At 38.4% G+C, this 25,967-nt stretch overlaps 2 protein-coding genes across 2 annotated transcripts; one reads left to right on the top strand and one right to left on the bottom strand.

Annotated features, from left to right (window-relative positions):
* Window positions 1-494: 494 nt before the first annotated feature.
* Window positions 495-9,796, bottom strand: LOC117571647 (uncharacterized). Its single transcript, XM_034253882.2, has 5 exons — window positions 9,566-9,796; window positions 8,505-9,507; window positions 8,256-8,307; window positions 818-8,187; window positions 495-700 (listed from the first exon to the last, which is right to left on the bottom strand). Exons 1-5 carry the CDS (start codon window positions 9,713-9,715, stop codon window positions 495-497), a joined length of 8,781 nt encoding a protein of 2,926 aa, XP_034109773.1. The 5' UTR covers window positions 9,716-9,796.
* A 6,049-nt stretch (window positions 9,797-15,845) lies between these two features.
* LOC117569967 (odorant receptor 67d) lies at window positions 15,846-17,136 on the top strand. The gene is made up of 3 exons (XM_034251344.2): window positions 15,846-16,618; window positions 16,675-16,864; window positions 16,924-17,136. The coding sequence occupies exons 1-3, from the start codon at window positions 15,858-15,860 to the stop codon at window positions 17,134-17,136; spliced, it is 1,164 nt and encodes a 387-aa protein (XP_034107235.1). The 5' UTR covers window positions 15,846-15,857.
* Window positions 17,137-25,967: the final 8,831 nt, after the last annotated feature.

Genomic DNA, 25,967 nt, shown 5'->3' on the forward strand with positions numbered 1-25,967 from the left:
AACGAATTATTTATGTCTTTTATTTTCATCTTTTTTGGTTACAATATCTGCATATATTACACTGACAATAGAAATCTACTAAAATACCTTTTGAGTATTATTTTCCTTGGCAATCTAAAGCTTCAATTTCATTGTATTCAACTTCTATCGGAACATGAATCGAAAATTTTCTCATCTGCTCATCTGTTCTTCAGGTATCCTTCTTCTTAATGTTCTTCAATTCTACATTCTTTCTTTTGTTATTTCACAATTTTCGATGCAGCTAATTTTAATTATTTTTAACTGGATTTACATTTCATCTGAAATTTAATTCTTAGGTGAGCCTTCATCTTGCTTCGATTCTTCCTTCCTCTTTTCAGTTATACCTTTAATATTTTTTCGCTCTCCCGATCGTCTATATTTGCTATACAATTTTGGCCTCATCCAAAAGTTTGTCTGCTATCTTTGGTTATCTCTTGTGTTGCAATGATTCACTCATTATTTGGGTTCACTTGCTAATCCTTGAAGTCGTCTATACCTGGGGACTCTTCTTCAGTTTTTTTCTCACTATATTCCCCTATCGTTGAACTTTTGGTTACGCCTTCCATTAGCTTTGGTTGTTTCATAATATTAATACCATCATCGGAATTCTTAGAAGTTTCATCTTCGGATGAGTTTGCAACTATTCCTGTTCTGCCTCCATCTAAAGCTTCATCATTAGCTGAGTTTTCAAGTTGCGTTAATACGTTAGTTATGTTTTCTTTATTTTCTTGTCTTGCTAAATGCTTATTTTTTGTGAAGTCTTCTTTCGGTTTTTCTATATGTAAAATATTGTTACCATCGTCTGAGGACTTATCTTCAATATTGTTTTCGCCTGAAGCTTCATTACTAGACGAGTTTTCAAATTGCTTTAACCCTGAGGTGATGTTTTCTTTATCTTCTATTGATCTTGAATTCTTATCCATGGATATACCTTTTTCCAGCTCTTTATCTTCATTGCTTCTATTTTGATCCAAAACATTGGGATCGTCCGAAGATCCACAATACTCATCTTCGGACGAACTTTTATTTGAAGCATCTTCTAGAGCTTCGTCGTCGTCAGAGTTAGTATCTGAAAATTCACTTGGCGGACTTAGATCGGATTCGTCATCTGACATAGATTTCACAGTTTCTGGTGCTTCTTCTTCTACTCCGCTAGAATCTGAAAACTCGGATTCGTCATCTGACAGGGATTTCACCGTTTCTGGTGCTTCTTCTTCTACTCCGCTAGAATCTGAAAATTCGCTTGGCGGACTTAGATCGGATTCGTCATCTGTTGAATTCTTGGGTGACATGGATTTCCCAGTATTTCCGGTAGAAACTGTTTTATTTTCTTCATTTCCCCCCAAAGGTAATTTTCCAGCAACATCTGGTGCTTCGTCTTCTACTCCGCTAGAATCTGAAAACTCGCTTGGCGGACTTAAGTCGGATTTTTCATCTGATGAACTTTTAGGGGGCAGGGATTTCCCAGATTTTCTTCCAGATAATTTTTTATTTAGCTTTTCATTTTCTTCTCCGCTAGAATCTGAAAACTCACTTGGCGAACTTAAATCTGATTCGTCTTCTAATAAATTTTTAGAGCGCATCAATTTTCCAGTTTTCCTTCCAAATTCCTTTCCGTTTTCCTCATTGCTTCTGTTAGAAAATCCTTTGGAACTATCTGAAGCTTCGTCTTCTCCTGAGTAAGAATGTGAAGATTCATCATCTGTCTTCTTTGTCATAGGTAATTTCTTGCAAGCATCCAGAAATTCTTCCTCTTCGTCTTCGAGCATTAATTTTCCAGTTCTTCTTGCAGTTACTTTGCCGGTTTGAAGATTATTCTTTATAGATAAGTCTTGGTCATCATCTGAGGATACTTTATCTTCTGAAGATTCATCGTCTGTTGAACAATGCATCGATTTTCCAGTTTTTCTTCCTTTTTCGGTGTGATCATTGGTATTCTTATATAATTCTTTAGAATCATATGAGGCTTCATCTTTATCTGAATTAGAATCTGAAGATTCTTCTTCGGTTGAATAATGCATGAATTTTCCAGTTCTTCCTGCAGATACTTGTAAGTTTTCTTTCTTGTTTATCGGTGATAATTTCTTGTGAATACCTGAGTTTTCTTTATCTTCTATTTCTTCTTCTTCGAACATTAACTTTCCAGTTCTTCTTCTACATACATTTCCATTGTGTTCATTCTCTTTCATAGGTAATTTTGGTGGTTCATCTGAGACTTTGTCTTCTTCTTCTAAGTTAGAATCTGATGATTCGTCATCTGTTGAATTATGTATAGATTTTCCAGTTTTTCTCGCATATACCTTCTTATTTTCGATATTGTTTATCGTAGGTAATTTCTTGTACTCATCTGGGACTCTTTCTTCTTCTTCGAACATTATCTTTCCACGTCCATATACTTTTCTGTTGTTGTCCTTGTCCTTAATAGATAATTCTTTGAGATCATCTGAGGTTTTGTCTTCTTCTTCGTACATTAACTTTCCAGTTCTTCTTTTATATACTTTTTCATTTTGTTCTTTCTCCTTCATAGGTAATTTTTTAGTATGATCTGAAGCTTCGTCATCTTCTTCGAACATTAACTTTCCAGTTCTTCTTCCAGATACATTTGCATTGGGCTCATTCTCTTTTATAGGTGGATCCTCTGAGACTTCTTCTTCTTCTAAATTAGAATCTGATGATTCGTCATCTGTTGAATTATGCATAGATTTTCCAGTTCCTCTCGCATATACCTTCTTATTTTCGTTATTGTTTATCGTAGGTAATTTCTTGTACTCATCTGGCACTTCTTCTTCTTCTTCTTCGAACATTACCTTTCCTCGTCCATATACTTTTCTGTTGCTGTCCTTGTCCTTAATAGATAATTCTTTGGGATCATCTGAGGCTTTGTCTTCTTCTTCGTACATTAACTTTCCAGTTCTTCTTTTATATACTTTTTCATTTTGTTCTTTCTCCTTCATAGGTAATTTTTCAGAAAAATCTGAAGCTTTGTCTTCTTTTTCGAACATTAACTTTCCAGTTCTTCTTTCAGATACATTTCCATTGTGCTCATTCTCTTTTATAGGTGGATCCTCTGAGACTTCGTCTTCTTCGTCTGAGTTAGAATCTGAGAATTCATCATCTTTCGAATTATACATGGATTTCCCAGATCTTCTCTCATATACCTTCTTATTTTCGTTATTGTGTATCGTAGGTAAGTTCTTGTACTCATCTGGGACTCTTTCTTCTTCTTCGAACATTATCTTTCCTCGTCCATACACTTTAGTGTTGTTGTCCTTGTCCCTAATAGATGATTCTTTAGGACCATCTGAGGCTTCGTCTTCGAACATTAACTTTCCAGTTCTTCTTGTATATACTTTTTCATTTTGTTCTTTCTCCTTCATAGGTAATTTTTCAGAATAATCTGAAGCTTTATCTTCTTCTTCGAACATTAACTTTCCAGTTCTTCCGTATACTTTTTGATTATGCTCATCATTTTGTATAGATAATTCTTCAGTATCATCTGAGGATTCGTCTTCTTCTGAGTTGGAATCTGAAGAGTGGTCATCTGTGGAATAATGCATGGATTTTCCAGTTGTTCTATTTACATTTTGGGCGTGCTCCTTGTCCTTCATAGATAATTCTTTAGGATCATCTGTGACGTCTTTTTTCTCAGAGCTAGAATTTGAAGATTCGCCATCTTTTGAATAATGCGTGGATGTTTCCGTTATTCCTGCAGAGACGATTTTGTTTCGTTCATTGCTCATATTTTGAGGAATAAAAGCGGGTCCACTGTGTTTAGGCACTTCTTCTTCCACTTCGCTAGAGTCCGAAGACTCGCTTTGTGTGCTTAAATCGGTTTCGTCATTTGTTCCTGGTTTTCCATCTGATACCTTCCTGTTTTGTTTACTATTTGCTTTTTGAGGTAAAAATGCATTTATCGAATTGGAATCTTTCATCGAAATATCTTCGGCAACTTCATCAGAAGAAGATTCATATTCTGTAGATCTGGAATCTGAATCTGAAGTGTTTTCATTATAGCCATTTTCATTAGTTGAGCGAATTATTGTGTTCGATTTATCATGGCTCTCCATGACATTAAGAATATTGTGATTATATAGATTTTGTCTAACAGAATTATTTTCTACATTTAGATTTGAAGTGGGCTTGTTTCCAATTCCATTTTCTTGACACCTAAAGTCAGCAATTGTTTTACGATTAGGATCAGGAGCTAAATTTCGTGGTAGCATTTGGAATTTCGGGACCATCCTATTTTGATTTTCAACCATCTGGTTTCTTAGATAATTGCCATGACATTCTCTAATGGGGTTTGGTCCACTACAATTATTTGTCATATATACTTGTGAAGGAGGTTTGTTTCCAAATCTATTATCTTGACGCTTAAAGTCAGCAATTGTTTCATGATTAGGATCAAGAGATGGATTACGTGTTACCATTTGGTATTTCGAGATTATCCTATTCTGATTTACAGCTAATGGATTGCCAGGACATCCTCTAGTTTGGTTTAGTCCAGTACAATTATTTGCCATATTTAATTTTAATGCAGGTTTGTTTTCACATTCAATTTCTTGTCGCTTAAAACCAGCAATAGTTTGAGGATTAAAAGCTAGAGTACGTGGTACCATTTGGGGTTTCGGGAACATCGTATTTTCATTTCCAACTTTCTGGTTTCTTAGATAATTGACAGAACATCCTGGATTTTGTGGCTTCATTTGGTGTTTCAAAACTATATTTCTTTGATTTCCAGCTTCCTCATTTACACCAACTATCTTACCAGCATATCCAGGATGTTCCCTAGTTTGGTTTTGACCACTCGCTATATTTCCCACAATTGTTTTTCGATTAGGATCAAGTCGTGGATTACATGGTACCATTTGGAATTTCTGAGTTGTGTTATATTGATTTCTCGCTATCTGGTTTCTTAGATAATTGACACTTTGAGGTGCAGAGTATTTTCTAGTTTGGTTTTGTCCAGCACAATTATTTTCTACATTCAGTTGTTGGTTGAGTTTGGGAAGAGGTTTGTTCTCATTTCCATTTCCTGGTTGCTTAAAATCAATAGTTTCATGAGTAGTATGAAGAACTGGCTTACGTTCATCCATTTGGTACTTTGAAACTTCGTTGTTTTCATTTCTAGCATCCTTGTTTATTAGATTCACTTTCTCTCCATGATTAAAAGCAACTGGATTAGCGTTATATCCTAAATATGGCCTACGGACTTCTCTGTTAACATTTTTGGTGCCATATGAATCAACTTCTGAAAGGTTTGATTGCTTTAGTTCCTTTGTAGGTGGTAACACATTTGATGCAGTATTATTTTGTTGAGAAATATTTTGTACTTGTTGATTACCTATTTTGAGATTGTCTTGAAGCAATTGGAGATTTTTGCCACGAGAAAGAATTCCCCTTCTAACTGTCTTAAGTGGAAGCTTGCGTTTTTTTTTATTACCTTCTTGGCGTTTTCTTAATTCTTCTATCCGATTTTTGTTTACCCAGTTCTTCGTAATTATATTGGGAGTTTGAAGAGTGTTACTGTCAGATGATTCTAGGGATCTGATATCTGAAACATCTTCACTTTCCGTGCTTGAATCTGTCGAATACCCTTTAAACTGTTCATTGTTCATTTGGGATTCGCTTGGTATTTCTATTATGTCTGGCCTGGTCGATTCTTCTTCAACAATAACTACATCTTCTTGCTGTTGTTCTTTAGATTTTTCTTCTAATACTGCATCAGCATTACTATTGCAGCCTTCATGATTAAATACTTTAACAACACTTCGCTTATCTTCGTCAACTATATCATCGAAGTCATCCAAAATGATATCTAAAGATTCACAAAGCTTTTCGTTTGACAAATGGAACTCTTTTTTAAGAGATGTACCGACCACGTCATCTAAAACAGTTTCTGTCTCTGGGCTGTCATCTTCTGGTGATTCAATTTTATAGCCCATCAACGATTTGAAAATGTCCAAACCACATTCATCACAAGTCGATTTCATGACTACCTTTTCACGATTCGATTGCGCTCTAAAGTAAGCCTTAATCATTGCGAGCTCTTCATCATCAGTAGACTTGTTCATGTCAGACTCTTTATCAGGGGCCTCCATTTTAAAAATACAAGTCGCAAGTAGTAAATTGCGGGGCGTGATGTGCAGCTCATAGAAAGAAGATTCCTTGGTGGGGTAAGAGATGACCAGCAAATCGTCATTCTTAAGCTTCGAGCTTTTTCTTTTCGAGTTCGTCAATTTCCTTATCTCATCCGAATCGTATTCCTGAACTAGATGCTCGAAGTTCCAAATCGATAACTCGCCATCCTGTCCCCCAACCATAAAGAGCTTGTTATCCATGGCAAACACAATGCTGTTAATGCCCGCAGTGTGATAGGACAGAGCACGCACCAACTGCTCCTTTTCGATGTCCCATACAACTATATAATGATCATTAGAACCTGTGACCAAGTAGCGTCCACAAGTTGAAAAGGCCAAAGCAGTGATGCCATCTCTGTGACCAGTGAAAAGTCGAACCTGAACTCCCTTAATAATGTCCCACAAGCGAACAGTGCAATCGGCCGATCCCGTGGCCAAGTAATGTCTATTCGGATGAAACTTGCAGTTACTCACCTCGGCCAGATGTCCGACGAGCACACAGAGTGATTTCCGACTGTCCTGCGTCCAAATGCGAACCGTGCGATCTTCAGAGGCGGTGGCAATGTAATAGCCTTGGGGCGCATAGCACACGCTGTAGATCGCTGCCATGTGGCCGGGATAGATGACCACACAGCTCCACGTGAAGAGGCACCAACAACGCACAGTGCGATCCTGGGACGAAGTCAACAGGAAATGATCATGCGGCTCAAAGGCGCAGCTGTAAACAGATCCTTGATGTCCATAGAGTTTACGTATCATTCTTTCACTCGACGCATCCATCATGCGCTCATCTATACCCGGAGTGCTGGTGTCGAGTTTCTCCAAGCTCTTGGCCGACTTGATTTTCACCAGCTTTGTAGAGGTCAGCGAGGAGACGTGGACTGCACCCGACTGAGTGCCAATGGCCAGCATTGTGGCCTTGCTGGAGAGGGTGGCACAGATCACAGATTCAGTCTTCTCGCGCACATCATGGATATAAATCGATGGCAAGTTATCTTTGTCCAAAGGCACTCGATGGTCCTCATCGTCCTTTTGCAGTTCCAAGTCCCAACGTCTGGGCATTGGAGTATAGAGACGATTGCCAATGGGCATGTGCAGGTTCTTAACAGGTGACAGTTTGGTTTTCTTCAAGCGATTGCGTCGCGCTGCTCGAGGACTGGGCAGTGGCGGCTCCTTGACTGCTTCGCCTGTGGCCCAATAAACCTTATCCAAGGGGGCGCAACCAATTCCAATTTGCTGATACGGTACTCCATTGTTCTCCTTAACAATCAATTCGAAATGCTGTTCGAATAAAGACTGCTTTGAGGATGCCCAGCTTTTCTTAAAGGACATAAGCAGTTCGTAGCTCTGCTCACACAGAACTACTTTAACCCGAGCTTGTTGCTCGCCAGCGAGCAATCTTCTGGCCTTCTTTGGCAGATCGGCTGAGCATTGGAGCGTCATTAGTTTATCGATACGTGGCATTAGAGAGTGATCTAAGGAACGCATCGAGGACTCCACAAAGGTTTTGCCTCGTCGAAACTTGCCGCTGGCAATCATGCGTAGATAAACCACAACTAGAGTGGGATAAAGCACAGTATTCATTTCGTATTTGTAGCGACTGGGAACCTGTTCAAAAATCTGATACATCTTATTGAACAGCTCCTCATACTCGTTTAATTGATTTGCATTTGAAAAATCCGAGTTGAGCTTTTCATTATAACCGAAACCATCAGAGCTAAATCTATCATCTTCACTTACACTGTCATCTTCATAGAAATCCAAGCCATTCCTAACATTTGCCTTATGTTTTGATTTGTATTTGCGGGACGTGAGGAAATCATCGCTGTCCGAGTCGCTGTGCTTTCTAGAGCGTTTATTGTTTCCTTTAGAACTTGAATCTGAGGAGCTGTTCCACTTTCTTTTGCTTTTGCGTTTTTTCTTTGATTTTTTTTGCTTGCCGCCAGATTTTTCTTTATTTTCCATTTCTCGCAATGCTTCGACTAATGCAAAAGGATCTTGTGCATTCTCCTCACTTTTGGATTCGCTATTAAAATAAAAGAGTTATTGTTAGTAGAGCTATATGAGCAAATTTAATTTTAATTGGTGACTAACTTGGACTCTCCTTGACTAGAACCAGATGGTGAAGTTGCATTCCGTTTTCGAGCTATAATAAAAAGGACACATTAACACCAATATAAAAAAATATATGAACATAATAGATTCAATAAACACTTTAAAAAAACTGTTGTGAAATATTGAAATTATATTTAATAAGGGAAATTCGATTGATCCAATCTAATAATTTAATATTTATCCTTACCAAAATGAAGTAATGTTTAAAATAAGTAAGACATTCATTACCTTTTTTCTTTGATTTTGAATCGGTTACAGATTCCGAGTCAGAACACGATGATTCCTTCGCCGACTCAGAGCTATCAATGTTCTTCAAGAAATCTTCGGAGTCCGATGAATTTTTCGAATTTCCTGTTTCCAGCTTGCTTTCGGCGTCTACGTCTCTGTTCGTTTCTCCAATCTCTGCATTTTCTGGCACTTGGCTTTCCCTTTGCTGCAAAGGAGCAAATTTTGTAAATGCTGCCAAAAATTCCTTCATTGGCTCGTTATCTTCTTCAAATGGCTGATCTTCAATAACGGGCTTTTGGGCCTCCTTATCTTTAGGCTTTCGTTCGAAGATAGCTTTCTGTTTCTGCTCACTTTTATGGTTTTCAGCTGGTAATCCAAATATGGAAACTAAGTTGTCCGATACGCCAGACTTGTTTTCATTAATATCCTTAGTACTCTTTACTTGTTTTGATGATGTATCATTTCTTTTCATTACATCCTGGTCAATCGAATCGGTGTGTTTTGAAGGCCTTGGCGTATCCTTCTTCGTAGAATATTCATTCTTTTTGTTATCCATTTGCTCAGACGTTGATTTTAAAATTTGTTCAAATTCATTATTTAAATCTACTTTCAGAGATTCACCAAACTTGTTGTCTTCAAAGTTGCCTTTAGTCTCTTCTATGTTTTGGTCAATCACTTCAGATTCTTTGGGAGACTTTGGAGAATCCATCTTCGAAAGATATTCGGTGAACTGCTCCCACCATCCAGAAGATGCTTCAGTTGGTTCTGTAACATCTTTAATTGCATCATTTATTGCCTTATCAAGTTCATCATTAATTTGCAAAGGTTCTTCTGGAAATTCTGGTGCTGTTTCTTCCAAATTTAAATTCCATCCATTAGAAAATTTTTGATCTTCAGGTAGTCTGGAACGTTTACCATATTTCCCGGTCTGGGAAAGTTCAGAAGCTCTTTTCCGGGAAGTTTTTGGAGTTTCAACATCGTGCACATTTGAAGCCGGACAATTCTGTTGTGAATACAGTTTAGAATTATTTGTATAAACAATTTAAGAAACACAAAATTACATTATCGTTTGTTGGTGTTTTAAGTTCATCACATTGGGAATTTTCATGTGTCGGTGTTTTAAGTTCATCACACAGAAAATTTTCAAATGACGGCGTTTTGTTTTCTTCACGTGGAAAGAGGTCTTCAAAATTAAACGGCGAGCTCATCATTAAAATATGTTCGTAATAAATCACTATCTTAATAACGCGAGTAAATTATTTTAAGAATGTTGATTTAAACAAAGAAAGTCACTTCTGTCACTGAAGTTAGAGATGGGCAGAATTAATCGATGTCAATATTTACAGTTTTACTTTACATTAATGACTGATGACTGATGAAAACGATTTCTTCTTCTTTTTTAAACTGTCATCGTTTTATATTTGAAAAGAAAAATATTATCGGAGGTATGTTTTTACTTTCGGTTTTAGATTTAAAAAATAATGTAGAACTAGCCAAATATTTTGCAGCTGCAATGCCTAAACTAACAGTTGCAGTTATCATTATAACAAAGAATATTTTCATGTTTTTTTTTTATTATTATTTTTACATATCCTGTCACCATGCCGTAACATCTCTTCCCAGATCGTGAGTAACAAAAAAACACATATAAAAAACCCCACAACAGGGGTGAAGTGTGTAGGGTGAAGCGTGCTTCGTAGGTAAAAAAAATTAATTTGCATACCCAATATTCAACGGAGTTGCTGCGTTGCTTTCCCATGGCTTTGGTTATGTTTTTATTATTTTTTTGTAGCTCGTCGTGGATTTACTGTGGTTTTTTCCATCTATCTGACAAAAGCGTGTTGCAATATGTTCGACCGTTTGTTTGTCAGCAAAAAACACACAACAAAAATGCATTAGAATAGAGCAAAAAGCGACTATAAAACACCCTCATTCAATTTATGAAATATAGACAATGTATTAATGTTAACTACTAAGTTTTATTTAAGTAGTAATATATTAACATCATAAACTTTATGCCCAAAGAGATATATTTATATTTGTGTAAGACCCACCAAGAAAAAATGATTGCCGCTACACTTTGAATGCGACTGAGCCTGTATATTGTTTTATGATTTCGCTATGATTTATTGCACCAGTATAAAAATGTGAAAATGTGGAAAAATATGCATACAGACAGACAGACAGAGAGACAGAGAGACAAATAGATGAATAGAAGAGGCAACCGGCATTTGTCAATGGGACAGCTTGAAGTTGTTTCAATTAAAACACACATCATATTGTTTGTATCTGTGCGCATTACATATGTCAAAATGTCGAGGGCTATCATTAGATGCAAACAATTACTAACAAAAAGCCTCATTATACGAGTATGCAACAAACAATCAAGTCACTTGAAAGTGAAATGCAACCATAAATAAATCACATCACATTGGATTTGGATCGGTTCAGATTGGGTTGGGCATCGGTCTGGATGGATCATTGAGTTGATGCAACTGCAAAAAAAATAATCCATTGTAAAGTGTCGAAAAAGTGCAATTGAAATGCAAATCAATGCAAATCGATACTTGAATCATCATCATCATCAGCAGCAGCAGCAGCAACAAGCGAGTACAATGAATGATTCATGCATCGCACGCGAGCCACATTCAGATGCAAATGCAAATGCAAAGTCAAATGCCAAATGCGGAATGCAAATTGCAAAACAAAAAATTTGCAACCGATGTGGATTTTGGGCGGAGAAATCCAGGAGTCAAAGAGAGAGAGGCGGAGACTACCCGCTGATCTGTGAACAATCAAATCAAAATAAAATGCACCGCACACACACAACGGACAATAAAAAGTGTAGTGCAAAATAAACATGACAAACACACTCGCACACACAAAGGTGAAAGTGGTAGTTGATTTTGGCACTTCCGGTTTTTGCACTGTGGCTAATTTGATTAGAGACTTTGTGTTAGAAACAAAAACTTTTGCTGCATAATAAAAATTTGTTCGTTGTGCGTTTGCGTTTTGCCAACTTATGCAAATTTCGTTGTGCGTTGTGATTTATCTCCGCAAAAGTTTTTGGCTCCTTTGGGAGAAACTAGACAGCAATGAAGCAGGCTGTAAATTGAATTTAAGAATTCTCGAATTCTCAAATTCTCTAAATCGCTTTCACACGCATTGCGCTTTTGTGATGTGCCTTAATTTCTAGCACCGCTTCGTCTGCCTCTACGTCTTCGTCTCTGGCTTTCATATTCAAATTTCTCACTCAATCCTCAATCAAATGCTCGAGCCTTCCTGTTTTCAGAAACCCTTTGGGCATTGTTTGTTCCTCCGCATCAACTTCAACTTGTGTCCCAGACATTGTCATGCTAATTGCCGAGCTCGGAGAAGATGTGAGACAAACAATCAGTAGGTAGAAATCGAGTCAGGATGTGAGCATTTAGTTGTTTCCTTAATGCCAATGCGTAAAGTTCTAGTGCGTGAAATGTGATTGAAATTGAATTGAAATGAAAGCTGTCCACCAAAAAGGAAGCTATACTCATATTTTAATATCAATTATTCGAAGCAGAAACCAGAAACAACAACAAGACATTAACACGGCCTCTGACGCAATTTAACACCAATTACAATATCCGTTACATCTAATTATTGTAAGCGCGCCCGAAAGTCCGCAAGCCCACAAGGAAGCCACTTGCCCGGGGACTAAATTAAAGAAAAACATGCCCAACATCGCAGCAGAGCTGTGGAGAGGGGGAGGAAGAGAGGGAGAAATGAGAGAATCGAAGGAAAACGGAAAAGACAGCAGCAAATGTTGGAAGGTGCCACAGACGCAGATTGGTCGCCATTTGTGGTTGCCAGGACATTAACAATGGCAACTACAACCACAACAACATGAACCATAACAACAACAACAACGATAACAACAACAACGACTACAACTCGAAATGACGCTCATAAAACAACAGAGCAGAACCCGGAATTGCCATGAAATATGACGATGATGGAACCTGAACAGGGGGCAGTTAAACTGTGCTTGGACCTCAGTTGTGTAGTTGTTGGCTTTGTGGGTGGTTGGGTGGCTTGGCTGGGCTAAAAACATTTCTTAATTTTCAACAATTTACGCTGAAAGCTTTCAGCGCTCAAATGACGCACTGTGCTGGGGTGTTCTGCGTCCTGCGTCCTTTGTCCTGACCAAGAAGGCGACGATGATCTAACGCCATTATTTCGCTGCCAAACGACAGGCAGTTGTTAATGGGGCTTACCACTTAAGCGCGACGGCATAAAATAAACACGCGGCTACAGTCCACTTCCTTCTCCTTCGTCCTTCGTCCTTCCCGCTTGCCGCGTCACGGATGTCCTGGCAAATTAATTAACATGGCGCGCGTTCGCCTGCAGCTTTTTCCTAAGCCCTGCCGGAGTTTTCTTCAGTTGTGTGCTTTCTTGTCTTTTGGCGGTTTTCTTGTTGCCTGTTTAATTGTCTGGCACTTCGTCCTGTTCTTGGAGCCAGCGGCAGTTTAACAATTAAGAAACGTTTAAAGTTTGCTTAAGCTTGAATTTAGGGCGCGGCTTGATTTTGGTTTCTTTCTGATTGTGAGGCAACTCGAACCCAAACCCAACCCAATCCACAGAACAGGACATTGAGCATACGCGGCACGTATCTACATCCGTTTGACACCTTTGTGATTCGTGGCCAGGAAATGAGCTTGCCCCGTACGTGACTCGTTTCAGCAAAAAGCCTTTGAAAATGTTTGCTTGTCTTATTGTTTGGCTACGCAAAAGTTTTTCGGCTACAACAAACACTTCTTAAGAAATTGCGCCTGACCTCATGGCAACGAGTTATCCTCGCAAGTGTTTGGCAACTTTAAGCCATTGTCACACTGCTTAAAATTCCAAATTTGTGCACTCGCTCAATTTCCTTAGAGTCCACAAAGTAATTACCCCCTGAAAGATGTCGGGCATCACAGTTTGCTGCTGTTGTTGTTGTTGTTGTGTCCTGCCGGAATAATTAGTGGCCCATTGATGCCGCTACGTGCCAAGCACAACGCCCTGCGGCAAGGACACACCTTGAGTGAGCTGCTATAATTGCAATTAAAATGTGCCGCCCGTGAAGTGCAAACACTTTGGGGCAATACGCAGGAGCGAAAAAAAAAGAAATGCGAAGAAAATAAACAAAGATTGTGCAAATTAAAATATAATTAGAGATAAACAAGACGTAACAAGTCGAAACAAGTCCGCAACAAGCGGCGGCAATTAGCAGAGCTTCGCAGTTCACTTCAGATGACGACGGTGGCGCCGCCTGTCGGCCAGTGGCAGCGTCAGCGACTGAGGCAGCACGCACTTTCCACTGGAATTGTGCGACTGGAAATTAGCGTCTCCTGAGACCACCCTGTGCCCCTCAACCACCCCACAGCACACACCACACACACTCGGCACGGTGCGTGTGCGAGAGAGTCGGCAATTCACAGCGAGAGCGAGACAGCTGCTGCTGACGTTGACTGCGCCGTCAACGTCGCTGCTACCTGGCAACTAACGAGGCAGTAATGCTGTGCGGCAGCTAATGCTGCCTCAAAGGCCTACGCTGAACTTCAGCTTCTGCCTCAGCCTCAGCTACTGCTTGAGCATTAGCAGCAGCTTCTTGTGCGTTGCCTTGGCTACTTTAAGCCTGCGTCGTCATCGTGTCTTTCACATTAAGTATACGCAACGTTTGCCTCATGTGAGCCACCAAATGCAGGGGTGGGATTTGTACTTCGACTTCGACTTGCTCGCAGGGTCGTTTTTTTTTTCTTTTCGTTCTCTTTTTTTTTTTTGTTGTTTTGTTGTTGAGGCCACACCTTCCTCAGGGGTGACTGAAACTGAAATTTTCTGCATGCGCCGCCGTCGCCGTTGCCGTCGACGTTGCTTTTACTTTTGTTTGCTTGGATTTTCGATAGAAACACACAAAAAAATAAAAAAAAAAGAAGAGAAGAGAAGAAAAATTCTGTTGTATACTCGTATATAAATAAAAATCCACATTGGTCCGAGGTTGGGTGGGCAAAACGAAATCTGCTTTATGAAATGTCAAAACTTCAAAGCAAATTTAAGTTAAATGCAAGAAAATGAGAAAATATACACTTGAGTGCGTATGAAGAAACATTTTCAACTGCGCAGCCATCGAGCCAGCATCATCATCCTGTTGTTGTTGTTGTTGTTGTTGTTGTTATCGCTGTGCTCGTCGTTGTTGTTTGTTTTCCTTCGCCAGTTTTTCATTGTCCATTGCACGTCGTTAGATTTGTTGTTGTTGTTGTTGCTGTGTGCTGTTTGAACTGTTGTTGATAGCCTTTATTAGTTGTTGGGCCAAAGCTTAGGCGCATTACATTTTCTTTTGCACTTCCTGCTTCGACTTGGCCCGAAACAAAATGGAAGCGAGATTTCGGTGGATGTGGCCTCGTGCGTTGTTCAAATAGCCGTTAATGCCGTGAGGCATATAGCCTATGGCATCAATTTTGATCATTCAAAGAAGACACTCACTGCCCACTTTCACAATAGTATTTTATTACCTTAAACCGACTTTAATGAATTTATATTTATCTTGAAAATTGTTAACTTTAAATCCATAAATATTAATATCAAATTACATATTTAATCTACATTTATGTAATTGAAGTTTTAAAATAGCTTTCATTTTACAAATTCTATTATAAATTTCTAAAAATACTTATAATAGATTTAAGAGGAAAATAAATGTATAATATGTTAATGTAGCAATCGACAAATTGTTCAAATTATCGTTTAACATATATTTTTAAATCAAAATGAAATCCCTGCATTTTCAGCAGAAAGTGTATTTTCACGTCGCTTTCATTTTTACAAAGCTCCCTCACTTGTTTTTCCGTCGTTTTCTTTTGGTTTACATTTTTTTTATTTTGTATTTTCGACAGAAGATTTTATTAAAAAATTGTATATTAAATCAATTGCGTGCAGCTTTTCGTTGGGGTGTTGAATGTGCTCATGCATAAACCGGGGCTGGGCACCTTAAACTGGCCACATCAACTGGCATAAATCATATTATGGCAACGGAAAAACCAAGTATTTAATGTGCTTAAAAATTATATTAAAAACAATCCAATTGACCCTTTAAATTGTTATAACTTACCTGTAATTAAATTGTTAATACTTGTTGCCTTGACTTTTAACCTACGCCCCAAGGACCCATCGATTAACAATTGTTTAAGAATTCTTTAAGGATGCATTGCAATTGTTGGGAAATTAAAAGCAATTACGCAATTTAGTTGTTAATGTTTTGACATGTAAGCAGTCAATAGATGTTTATAAAAGGAACCTTCTTCACTCGATCTACTTCAAACGCACCAAGTTTTTTTCTTCAACATGCAGGATTCAGCTGCAACGCGGTTCTGCAAGATTATCAAACTGATTCGATTCTGTGTGGGAATCTGTGGCACAGATGTCGCTGATCCCGAGTATCGAATGTGGGCTCTCACTTATGCAGTCATCAGTGTAATCTTTTTCTTCTTCGCCTCCACCGTCTACACACTCTATGTGGGTGTTATTCTGGAGAAGGATTACACTGTAATCCTGCAGGCTTTCGCCATGGTTGGGTCAGCTGTTCAGGGACTGACCAAGCTACTCTGCACTGTGAACAGAGCTCCATTAATGCGTCACATCCAAGGCACCTACGAGTCCATCTACCAGGAGTACGAGGTGCTGGGAGGCGAGTACACCAAGTATCTGCATAGGCGCATCAATCTATTCTGGAATCTAATGATTGCCTTCGCTTGGATTTACATTATTCTCGTGGCCGGATTGACTTGCTATCCCATCTACAGTCGCATTTTTCGCAACGAAAAGCTGCTTGTGATGCAGTTTCTGGTGCCTGGAATTGATAGAGACAGCGACAGTGGACACTTGATGTTGATCACTCTTCATGTGACTTGTTTGAGCTTTGGTGCATTTGGCAACTTTGGTGGCGACATGTATCTCTTTCTCTTCATCACAAATGTGCCACTGTTAAAGGACATTTTCAAGGTGAAGCTGCACGAATTCAACGATGTGGTCCAAGAGCACGCAGATCATAAACAGATTCGTTCCATGCTCTGGGATTTAATTTCATGGCATCAACGTTACGTGTCGTAAGTAATTTTAACATTGGAATATTATTCTACCTGAATTATTATTTGTTTCCTAGTATTCTGCGTAGCACTGAAAAAATCTATAACATTGTCATGTTTGTGCAACTTTTGTCGACTTGTGTTGGAATTCTTTGCACAATTTCGTGCATTATTATCAAAGTTTGGCCTGCTGCTCCTGTCTACTTGATCTACTCCTTCATCGTACTCTACACCTTTTGTGGCTTGGGCACAATCGTCGAAACTTCGGTTGGACAAAGCTTTGAGATTGTATTATTATTTATACTTAAATGTAATTGTCCTTTTAGAACCTGGACTTTACCTTTGAGCTCTACACGAACTGTTTGTGGTATGAATTGCCCGTAAAGGAGCAAAAATTGTTGATTTTAATGCTGGCCAAGTCGCAAAATGAAAAGGCTTTAACTGCAGCTTCTGTTTTGCCCCTTTCGATGAACACAGCTCTCAGGTTGACCAAAGGCATCTACAGCTTCAGCATGCTGTTAATTACTTACTTGGAGTAGTCAAAAAATAATTGGAAAATACGTTTTATTATTAGCTTGATTATTGCACTACATATTCATAGAAGACAATGCACTCTGAGTAGCAATTAAAAATTATATTATTGTAGTAAATATATTTTTAAATAATATTAAAATTATTCATCAAAGTGAGAGTTATGTGTATAGAACATTTGTTTGCTTAGCAAGATGCAAGAAACCAGAAAGAACGCTGCAATCGAATGAAATACTCGCTTTGAATATAGTACGGTATTATTCCTAAAATATACCAAATTCAAATACCGTAAACCAATCAAAAATATGCCGAAGACTATGTTTTTGATATATTGAGTACATTCAAAATGTAACATACAGTGCAAAATATACAAGATTTTCACTATTTTTATAGGGTAGAAGGGTATTATAACTTTGTGCCGGCAGGAAATGTATGTAACAGGTAGAAGGAGGCATCTCCGACCCTATAAAGTATATATATTCTTGATCAACGTCAACAGCCGAGACGATATAGTCATGTCCGTCTGTGTGTCTGTGTGTCTGTCCGTCTGTCCGTGTGAAACACTGGATCTCAGAGACTGTAAAAAATAGAGCTCTAATTTTTTTTCGACAGCATTTGTTATGTTTGCACGCAGATCAAGTTTGTTTCAAATTTTTGCCATGCCTGCTTCCGTTCACGCAAATCAAAAAAATCGAATAACAAGCGTAATTTTAAAGCTAGAGTTGCAAATTTTGGTATATATAATAATAACTATAGGATTCCTAAAAATTTGGTTGCGATCAGACGAAAATTGTGGAAGTTATTAAAGAAATACTTTTGTATGGGCAAAAACGCCTACTTACTAGGGGTCTTAGTTGCTTTGGCTGACAATCTGGTATATTGTGCCGTTTATGGTATATTTTGAATGCGGTACTATATCGATATACCAAACATATCATTCGGTATATGTTTAGTATTTTTTCAGTATATTCGGTATATTTTGAAGAAAAAAATACCGCAAAATATATTTCTTTTATTCAAAATGGGTAGCGGGTATCTCACAGTCGAGTACACTCGACAGTAGCTTTCTTACTTGTTTATTTTTCTTTTATTTTACTTTTCTTTTAGTACAATTAACATATTACTAATCGACCTTAGTAGTTTAAAAAGCCAATACAAATTTTTTTTTTTTAACTGTATAAGGAGAAATTAATAATATTGGGATAAAACATAATCCTAATTAATTATTTACATTACCAAGACTGCTCTCGGTTTAATCTTCGACCATTTAAGTAAGCAATTTCTCGAGCGCAGTCGAGCTGAGAGAAAACAGTATTCCAATGCTGTTAATGAAAAACCGCGATTAGTGACCCCAAAAGTTGGGTGCGATGCCAAGTTCTCAGTCTCAGTCTCAGCTCCTCCTGCCGCTTCACTGATTAATTTAAGCTTTTTGTCTAATGAACTTGCCCGCAAGAATTTAATAAACATCGCGCTGCCCTCTTTATGGGCCACAAAAAAATGACCGTCGCATCGTTTGCGGTGGGGTAAATGAGAAATACTAGTAAAAAAACAAGACAAGACAAGATGAACGAAAACCAGATGCAGCAAAAAATGAATGAAAATAAAGTAAAGCAAGTAAAAAAGCATTTCTGGTAAGTTGTAAAAATTGTCTTTTAATGCTACGAAAATCCAGCAGATTGCCACGTAGTGCTAATAAAATAAAGTTATGCCCAGGCATAAAAAATCTACTGAAAATTTTGAGAAATAGTGTGCAATGTGTTTTTCTTCTCTCTGAAAATTTTTTTTATTTTCACTTTTTTTTTTCTTTTGGCTTTGCTATTTACAAAAAAATGGCGTTGAAAATTGTGCGCGCGCAGAAGATGCCCCGCGATGTGGCGGTAAACGCATCATTAATCAAATGTCCGGCGCCTAAGCACCGTTATTCATCATTGCCTCTGGATGAGACGAAACCCCGACCCCCGACCCCAGTCCAATAGACACTCCACACTTTCTACACTCTCTCTATACGCCACACGACGCCATATTTGTTCCTTCTGTGGCTGATTTTGTGGCCGACAAAGTTTTCGGAATTTCGATTTTGCCTGAAACTTGCTCATTGCCATTCACAAATCCCCTTCCTCAAGAATTCTCTTTCTTTGGAATAAGCAAATGTAGAGAAAGAACTTCAAGAAATATTAAAATAACTAAATGTAGAAATTATATTCACTTCGTAAGGCTGATAAAAGATTTGTCCTATACAAAAAATAAAATAATTTGTTTCCTCACAAAGTTAAATGGAATATTTAATAGAAAATATACGAATACAAAATTGTGTGGTGCTTACAATGCCAGTGATAAAACATAATATATTTATGTATAGAAAGATTCTATTATATAAAAAGATAGTTAGGTTTATAAAGATTTTGATCCAAAACTAAAAAATGCTTGACAATATAAATTTCTGTTATAAAAACATATTCAAATAAAATAAAAAAAAATTTGTCAAATTTAGGATCGAAACCTAAGCTCCTATTTATAAAAAATAAGACTGACATAAAGATATAAAAATAATCTAAAGTTTTTAAAGATTGTAATGCAAAAGTATATGTGAATCTATTTTTATATTATTTAAACCTTTATAAAAAGATTCATATTGACTTATTTATCAGCGATTCTTTCTATACCTATGTTAAAGGTAAAAACCTGGCTATAAGTCGAGCATTGATATACTATATTATTTAAATCTGAAAATCATATTGAGGAAATTAATTTCTTAGAAAAGTTCCATATTTATTTAGTTAGTAATAAATCGGGAGCTATTCATTCAAATTGCGTGATTTACAAAAGAGTTTATTAACTAAAATTAAAATGTTTAATGAGTAATATTCAAGAAATGAATATAAAAATGATTATACGTAGATTGTAGTTAATTGCAATGTCGTTGCAAGCCGCACAAACGAAGTTGCCGTGGCACTTGAGTTTTCTGCTTGCAGCATTCAAGGAGCCACACGTGTATCTCGGATGCTAAGCCGCAGTGAAATCAGCCAAAATAAGAAATTCAGCCACCCTAATCAATTTGGCTCAGACGCGTGCTACTGATGGGTTTCCTTCTACTTTCTTTAGCTGTCCTTTCCTTTGCTTTTCCATCCGTTTTTTTGGGTACTTTTTTGCTTATTTTGTTGTGAAGAGTGCGGCCGGATTTTAATGTACTAGTAGAGGACATTTGTGGGCAAGTTGTTGGTCGGTTGGTTGGGCTGACTGTGAATTTTGGGCATCATAAATCAGGCTTATATTTCAGTAAATCATCAAACACGCGACAACTTTTAGGGACCGAGTTTCGATGTTTATTGCTAATGCTGCTAATGGAGTCCTTACATTAGAGATTGCCCAGCCAGAAGCAGAAGCAGAAGTAGAAGCAGAAGCAGCCGCAGAGAATGATGTTTTTTTTTAGCCGGATTCGGTTATCATAACATCAGCATCAAATGTTGCTCTAACACCCCTTCAAGTGTCAGTTACATATTGTCGAGACAACAAAATGCTTCACTTTCCATCAAATGGGAAAACAAGCTGACTACCAACCAACCAACCAAAAAAAAAAGAGAAAACCTAAAAAACGCGTAAAAAAAAGGTTTCAGACAAAACGACGAAATTTGCATACACAGCAGCTGAACAGGATGCGGATGCTGTGATGTTGTTGTTGTAGTTGTTGTTGTTGTTGTCTATGCAGGAAGTGTGTGCACATTGAAAGGTTGTAGAAATTCGGTGAAAACAACGTCAAAGAAATGGCTACAAAAATGCCGCTAAACTTTGCTAGTCATCCGTCTGACGTCTGTCGACAGCTGCCCAGTCTAGAAAAAAAAACTTCCCTCATTTTTTACTATTTTTCGTAAATTAAATAGAAATCATATGCAAATTGAAATTGAGTTTTCGATTAACCCTAAACCGAGCTGAGAAATCATATTTGGTTACACTCAACTTCAATCTTTTGCCTCCGCTTATGCTTTCGCTTTCGCTTTCACGTCACGTCGACGTGTTTAAGTACGCATCATTTGCTGTTTGTTGTAATTTAATTGGTTTGGCTTTTTAGCAGGTATCCTGCGTCCTGCCTTCTGCCTTCTGCCTTCTCAGTGTCAGCCAATGAGGCAACTAATTTATACGGAGACGTCACGAAATGCCGCTAAAAAGGGTTGCTGCGTTCTGTTGCACGTGCAACGTTCTTGAGAAGTTGCTTTATTAATTATTATTCTAATTAATAAGCAGCCTTGCAGCCAGCAAGCCTGGCTGCCAATTTGCATATGAGTGACACAACAGGACATTCGCTTCCTGTCACGCAGACCTGAGTCAGGGCACGTATTCAAAGTCAGCGAGAGGTGAGAAGATGTGACGATCAAAAGCAGCTTCCAAGGGGTTTTTTGCCTCATGCATAATGCAAGTGAAAAGACGCGTGAGAAACTCTCAGGACACAGATCCTTTTGCAGCTGTCTTTAAACAGATATCGTATAGAGTTGCAAGCAAAAAAAAGATCATCAACTTTGTATTAGCTAATTAGCCATGGAGCTCAACAGGTCGAAGCAAACAACTCCTTTGCAATTTGCCAAAATGCAAAATGCAAATTCTGTAATCCTTCCTCATTGATCGTTTTTTGTTGTTGTTGTTGTTGTCACCCTTTACAACCCTCGATTGGCGAATCGTTTATCGATTCTCTGTTTGCCGATTTGCCAAATCGACAGTGTCAAATGTCAAATCAATTAAGTCGCAAAATCGAAATCACAATTTTCGAGGGTCGCAAATCCCTTGTTAACTTTCTGTTTGTTGTGTTGTGTTGTCATTTACATTGTCATGTTTGCTAATTCCTTTTGTGTTGCCTCTTTGCGCCTATTTTCGCAATTTCACTTTCACTCTCACCACATAATCGCTTTCTTTTGTTATCCTCGGATATCGTTGGGGTTGCACTCAGTGAAAAGTGTGCCAATTTCCTTTCTTTCTTTCTGTGCTAATTATGACAGCTTATGAATCGGGATTTCGCTTTGTTTGAGGTGTTAAATTAGAAAACAATGTAAACTCCCTCTAAGATTGTAGTTGACTTGATTCGTGTTGACTTTGTTTGTCGCCTTTTTGACGATGTTTGTGGTTGGCAACATAAATGCAATAACATTGTCTTTCGATACTCTTGTTGTTTGTTGCTCGTTCAGCTTCAATGAAATTCATAAAAATTCACCACAAAACAATTTCTTTTATGGGCATTTTCTTTCCATCTTTTCTTCTTATGGCAGCCCCGCCCACTTGGCAGGCCTTGTGTTTTGTGCGGGGCGGGGGCGGCAGCTCAACAAAATTGGTTTTTAAAAATATTCCACATTTCAATCTTTCGCTTCGGCTTTCCCTCCTCGGTTGCTACCTTTGCGGCAAGTTATGGCCGCGCATTATAATAAAAAGCCACTGCCAGAGAGAGTCAGAGACGAAGTCGAAGTCGCAGTCATGGCTACTGTCCTGCGTGTGTCCTGTGGGGGAGCCAAGCGCTTTGGCTTTTACTGTCCCCACAAATAACAATCAAAATGTTGCCTGCCTTGGCAGCCGCTTCGCTGTAGCGTCTCCTTCGTAATCTTCGGCCGCAGGATAAGCGCCGCTGTTGCCCTGGAAATTGCGATTGCGATGGCGATGGCGAGTCCTGAAATTACAGGTGCCTCCGCCTAATGCAAATTTGTGTGTGTGGCATATTACGATTTTTGTGGCCTTGTCTTGGAACCGACAAAAAAAAAACAAAAATTTAAATAAAAATAATTCGAAATTGTTCGCCAAAAAAGAGAAGAAAAAATAATCAATTCTTCAGCAATTTTTACTTTTTGCTGTCTGATGCTGATTCGATTTGAGTCGTCGTCGTCGTCGGAGTTGAAATCTTGCAGCTGATTGTCATCATTCAGGCTTGAAAAACAGATTTGCCTCCAATCAACGTGCACTTAATTTCGTTTATTTGATTGGATTTGTGTTTACATGGTTGCCTGCCCCTCAGACACACACACACACACACACACACACACACACACACACACACACACGAGGCAGCCCCAAAAATTCAAATTCGTTTTGCATTTTGTAGTCGCTGCGGCAAATTAGAAAATCAAATCAGTTGCCCCAACTGACTGAGTGAGGTACGAAACGTTTATGCAACAAAATTTATGAATATTGAAAAATTAAATAGAAATGTTTGCTGTGCAAAAAGTCGCCAGTCCACACCCTTTCCCCTTCCCCTTCTGTGTGACACCCTCAAGTCAGAGACTTGCCAAAAATACTACACACAAAAAAAAACATGGCCACGGAAATTTCTTTTTTTCGACTTTTTTTTTTGCTCGTCCATTTTTCCAATGATGGATTTTCGAAATTTTAATGGTTGCTCGCTGCTCGGCTGAGCAGGCGCTGAAGAGGCACAAAGTCGGAGTGCCAGTTCTCAGTTCCCACTGCCCGCTTTCCTCCCCTTCCCCTCCCCCGCTATCCGCTTCCTCGCTTCACAGTTTGCCCTCGATGACGACGTCGACGTCTGGCGTTGTCAGGGTGGCACAACTGTGGGTGGGTGATGCGTTTTTTATTCTGTGTTCTTTTTTTTTTGTTGCTGCTCTTCATTTCCTTTGTTTGGCAGCCATTGAGGGTAACGCTGACGGTGCTTCGTGGGTGTAAACTTAAGGGATGGAATCGATATTTGTTTTCTATAACAGGCAACTGGATTTGCCACCCAGCCAGAGACGACGACGGCCTAATCTAATGCGACTCTCTCTCTCAGGGGCCTCAGGCCTGCCCGATGTTTACTCTGCTCCCTTCCTTCCTCCTTCCTCCATCCTGAGAGTGCGTCGCAGTTCAGTTCTAATCAATATGCGCAAATGATAATTTTTAATGGCTTCCGAACGCATTTGTTTATCGGCAACGTTTGCTGATTTGGCCATATTTGATTTGGCCGAACGCTGAGCGCAAATTTAATTTTAATGCCTGACGTCTTCGACGCCTTGGCAACTAAACGGAAATTTAATTTCCAAGCAACTTTTGACGTACAGACCTGGCTGAGAGCGAGAGACAGAGACAGAGAGAGAGAGAAAGCTCCACTTAATGTGGTCCATACGCTGCGAATTCTTGACTTGGCTGATTTCTTTGCAACGCCTCTTTGAGCTCCTTGCTTTTTTCTTTGCTCTGCTCAGTCTTTTGGCTGCCTCCTCGATATTTAAATGCTAATTGCTTTTTAATACGGTAATTTTGGCTGTTTCGAGGCGAGCTTATTGCGGATTAATTTTACAAGCTAATTTCTTATGTAAATGCCGCACGTTGCATGTTTTGTTTTTTCTCCATCGTGTTCGTTCTCGAAAGGGAGTTACCTGCTACAAATGCTAATTCGAAGGCGTTTGCTGTAATTAGAAGGTAATTTAAGTTATAATAAATATTTCAGTTGCAGCTTAACTTGCGTGCTGCACACTTCATAACAATGAGGGGCGTGTTTTGCTCGAACGTACTTTGAGCCAAAGATTAAGTTGCCAAGCATTTAGCATTGATATGCAAAAACTTTTCGAGCGAAGAGCTTAAAGCGGACTTTGGCTATCTGTACTTTGAACAACTTTTCTCTCTAAGGTATCTAAGGTATCTGTTCTGCACACGAAATTGAACTGAAATCCACGCTGATTATATGGAGAAAAAAAAAGTGAAATCGTATCCATGCTAATTTTCAAACCATCATTCAAAGCAAAGCAACTGACAGGCAAATCTATGGAACAATCCTCACAGACCGAAGGACCGAGGGACAGACACAAACCGACAGATGCACGGCATATTAATCTCAAACAAACAGATATCAACGAACCATTTCCTATCACACAATCACACACACACACACACGCACACACAGGCAGACAGACAATACTGTGTTGTAAAAAAAAAAAGGAAATCTGGCCATAAAATCCTTTTTTTTTCGTGCGCCTGTCGCTGGCTCGTTTAATGCTAAATTATATCCGTATGCAAATAAGTTTTTTTCTGTTGATTTTTTCATTAAATCATGACGATTTGACAGTGGAGTATAAACTGATTGCCATGGCCTCGATTCGAATACGGATACGGATACGGGCACTGTGCAAAGAAAGGGTTGTCTGGCCCCGAGCGGGGTCAGAGGGCAACACAGGCAAAAGGGAGAGGTGGAGGGATAAGTTTTATTTGTTTGTTTAAGCCGTCGCGTCGCGTAGCCTGAAGCAGATTGAAGCGCACAACATAGAGATGAAATCACAGTCTAATGGCTTACGAAATTGGAGAAGATTGAGGCTGGTAGAGCAAAAAACTATGAGCTTATTTTACATGCATCAAATTGTGTCAATTGACAGAGCAGATATGTTTGCTCAACTTATCTAATATTAAATATGTATTTTCATTTTTGATAAATTTATCTATATTTTTGTATTTATTAATATTACATACAATATGACAAACTATTTCGAATATATAATATAAAATATTTTGCATTTTGTATGTTAAAGTATTCTTAATTGTTGCCTAATTGAAATTGAAAATTTGGTATCAATTGCGAAAACAGCAACAGCAATAAATAACATGATGAATAATTACATAAATGACAATTAATAGTCTTCCATTTGAAACCATCTCTACTCTTATTCGCTCAGCTCACGTTTATAATTTCTTATAAATTTTAAAATTTAATTTTTTTTCTCAATATTTCTTATTAATTTTACAGTACAGCTACTGACCTCTACTGACCTATGCTCCATTCCGGTCCTATCTACCTATGTTCCTATTGAGGAAATTATATCATCAAAAAGAGAACTAGGTATAAATAACTCAAATTACAATTTAATATTGATCTCATATGGTCAATAACATA

The sequence above is a fragment of the Drosophila albomicans genome, chromosome 3 (assembly GCF_009650485.2).
Source record: "Drosophila albomicans strain 15112-1751.03 chromosome 3, ASM965048v2, whole genome shotgun sequence".
Taxonomy (NCBI): Eukaryota; Metazoa; Arthropoda; class Insecta; order Diptera; family Drosophilidae; genus Drosophila; species Drosophila albomicans.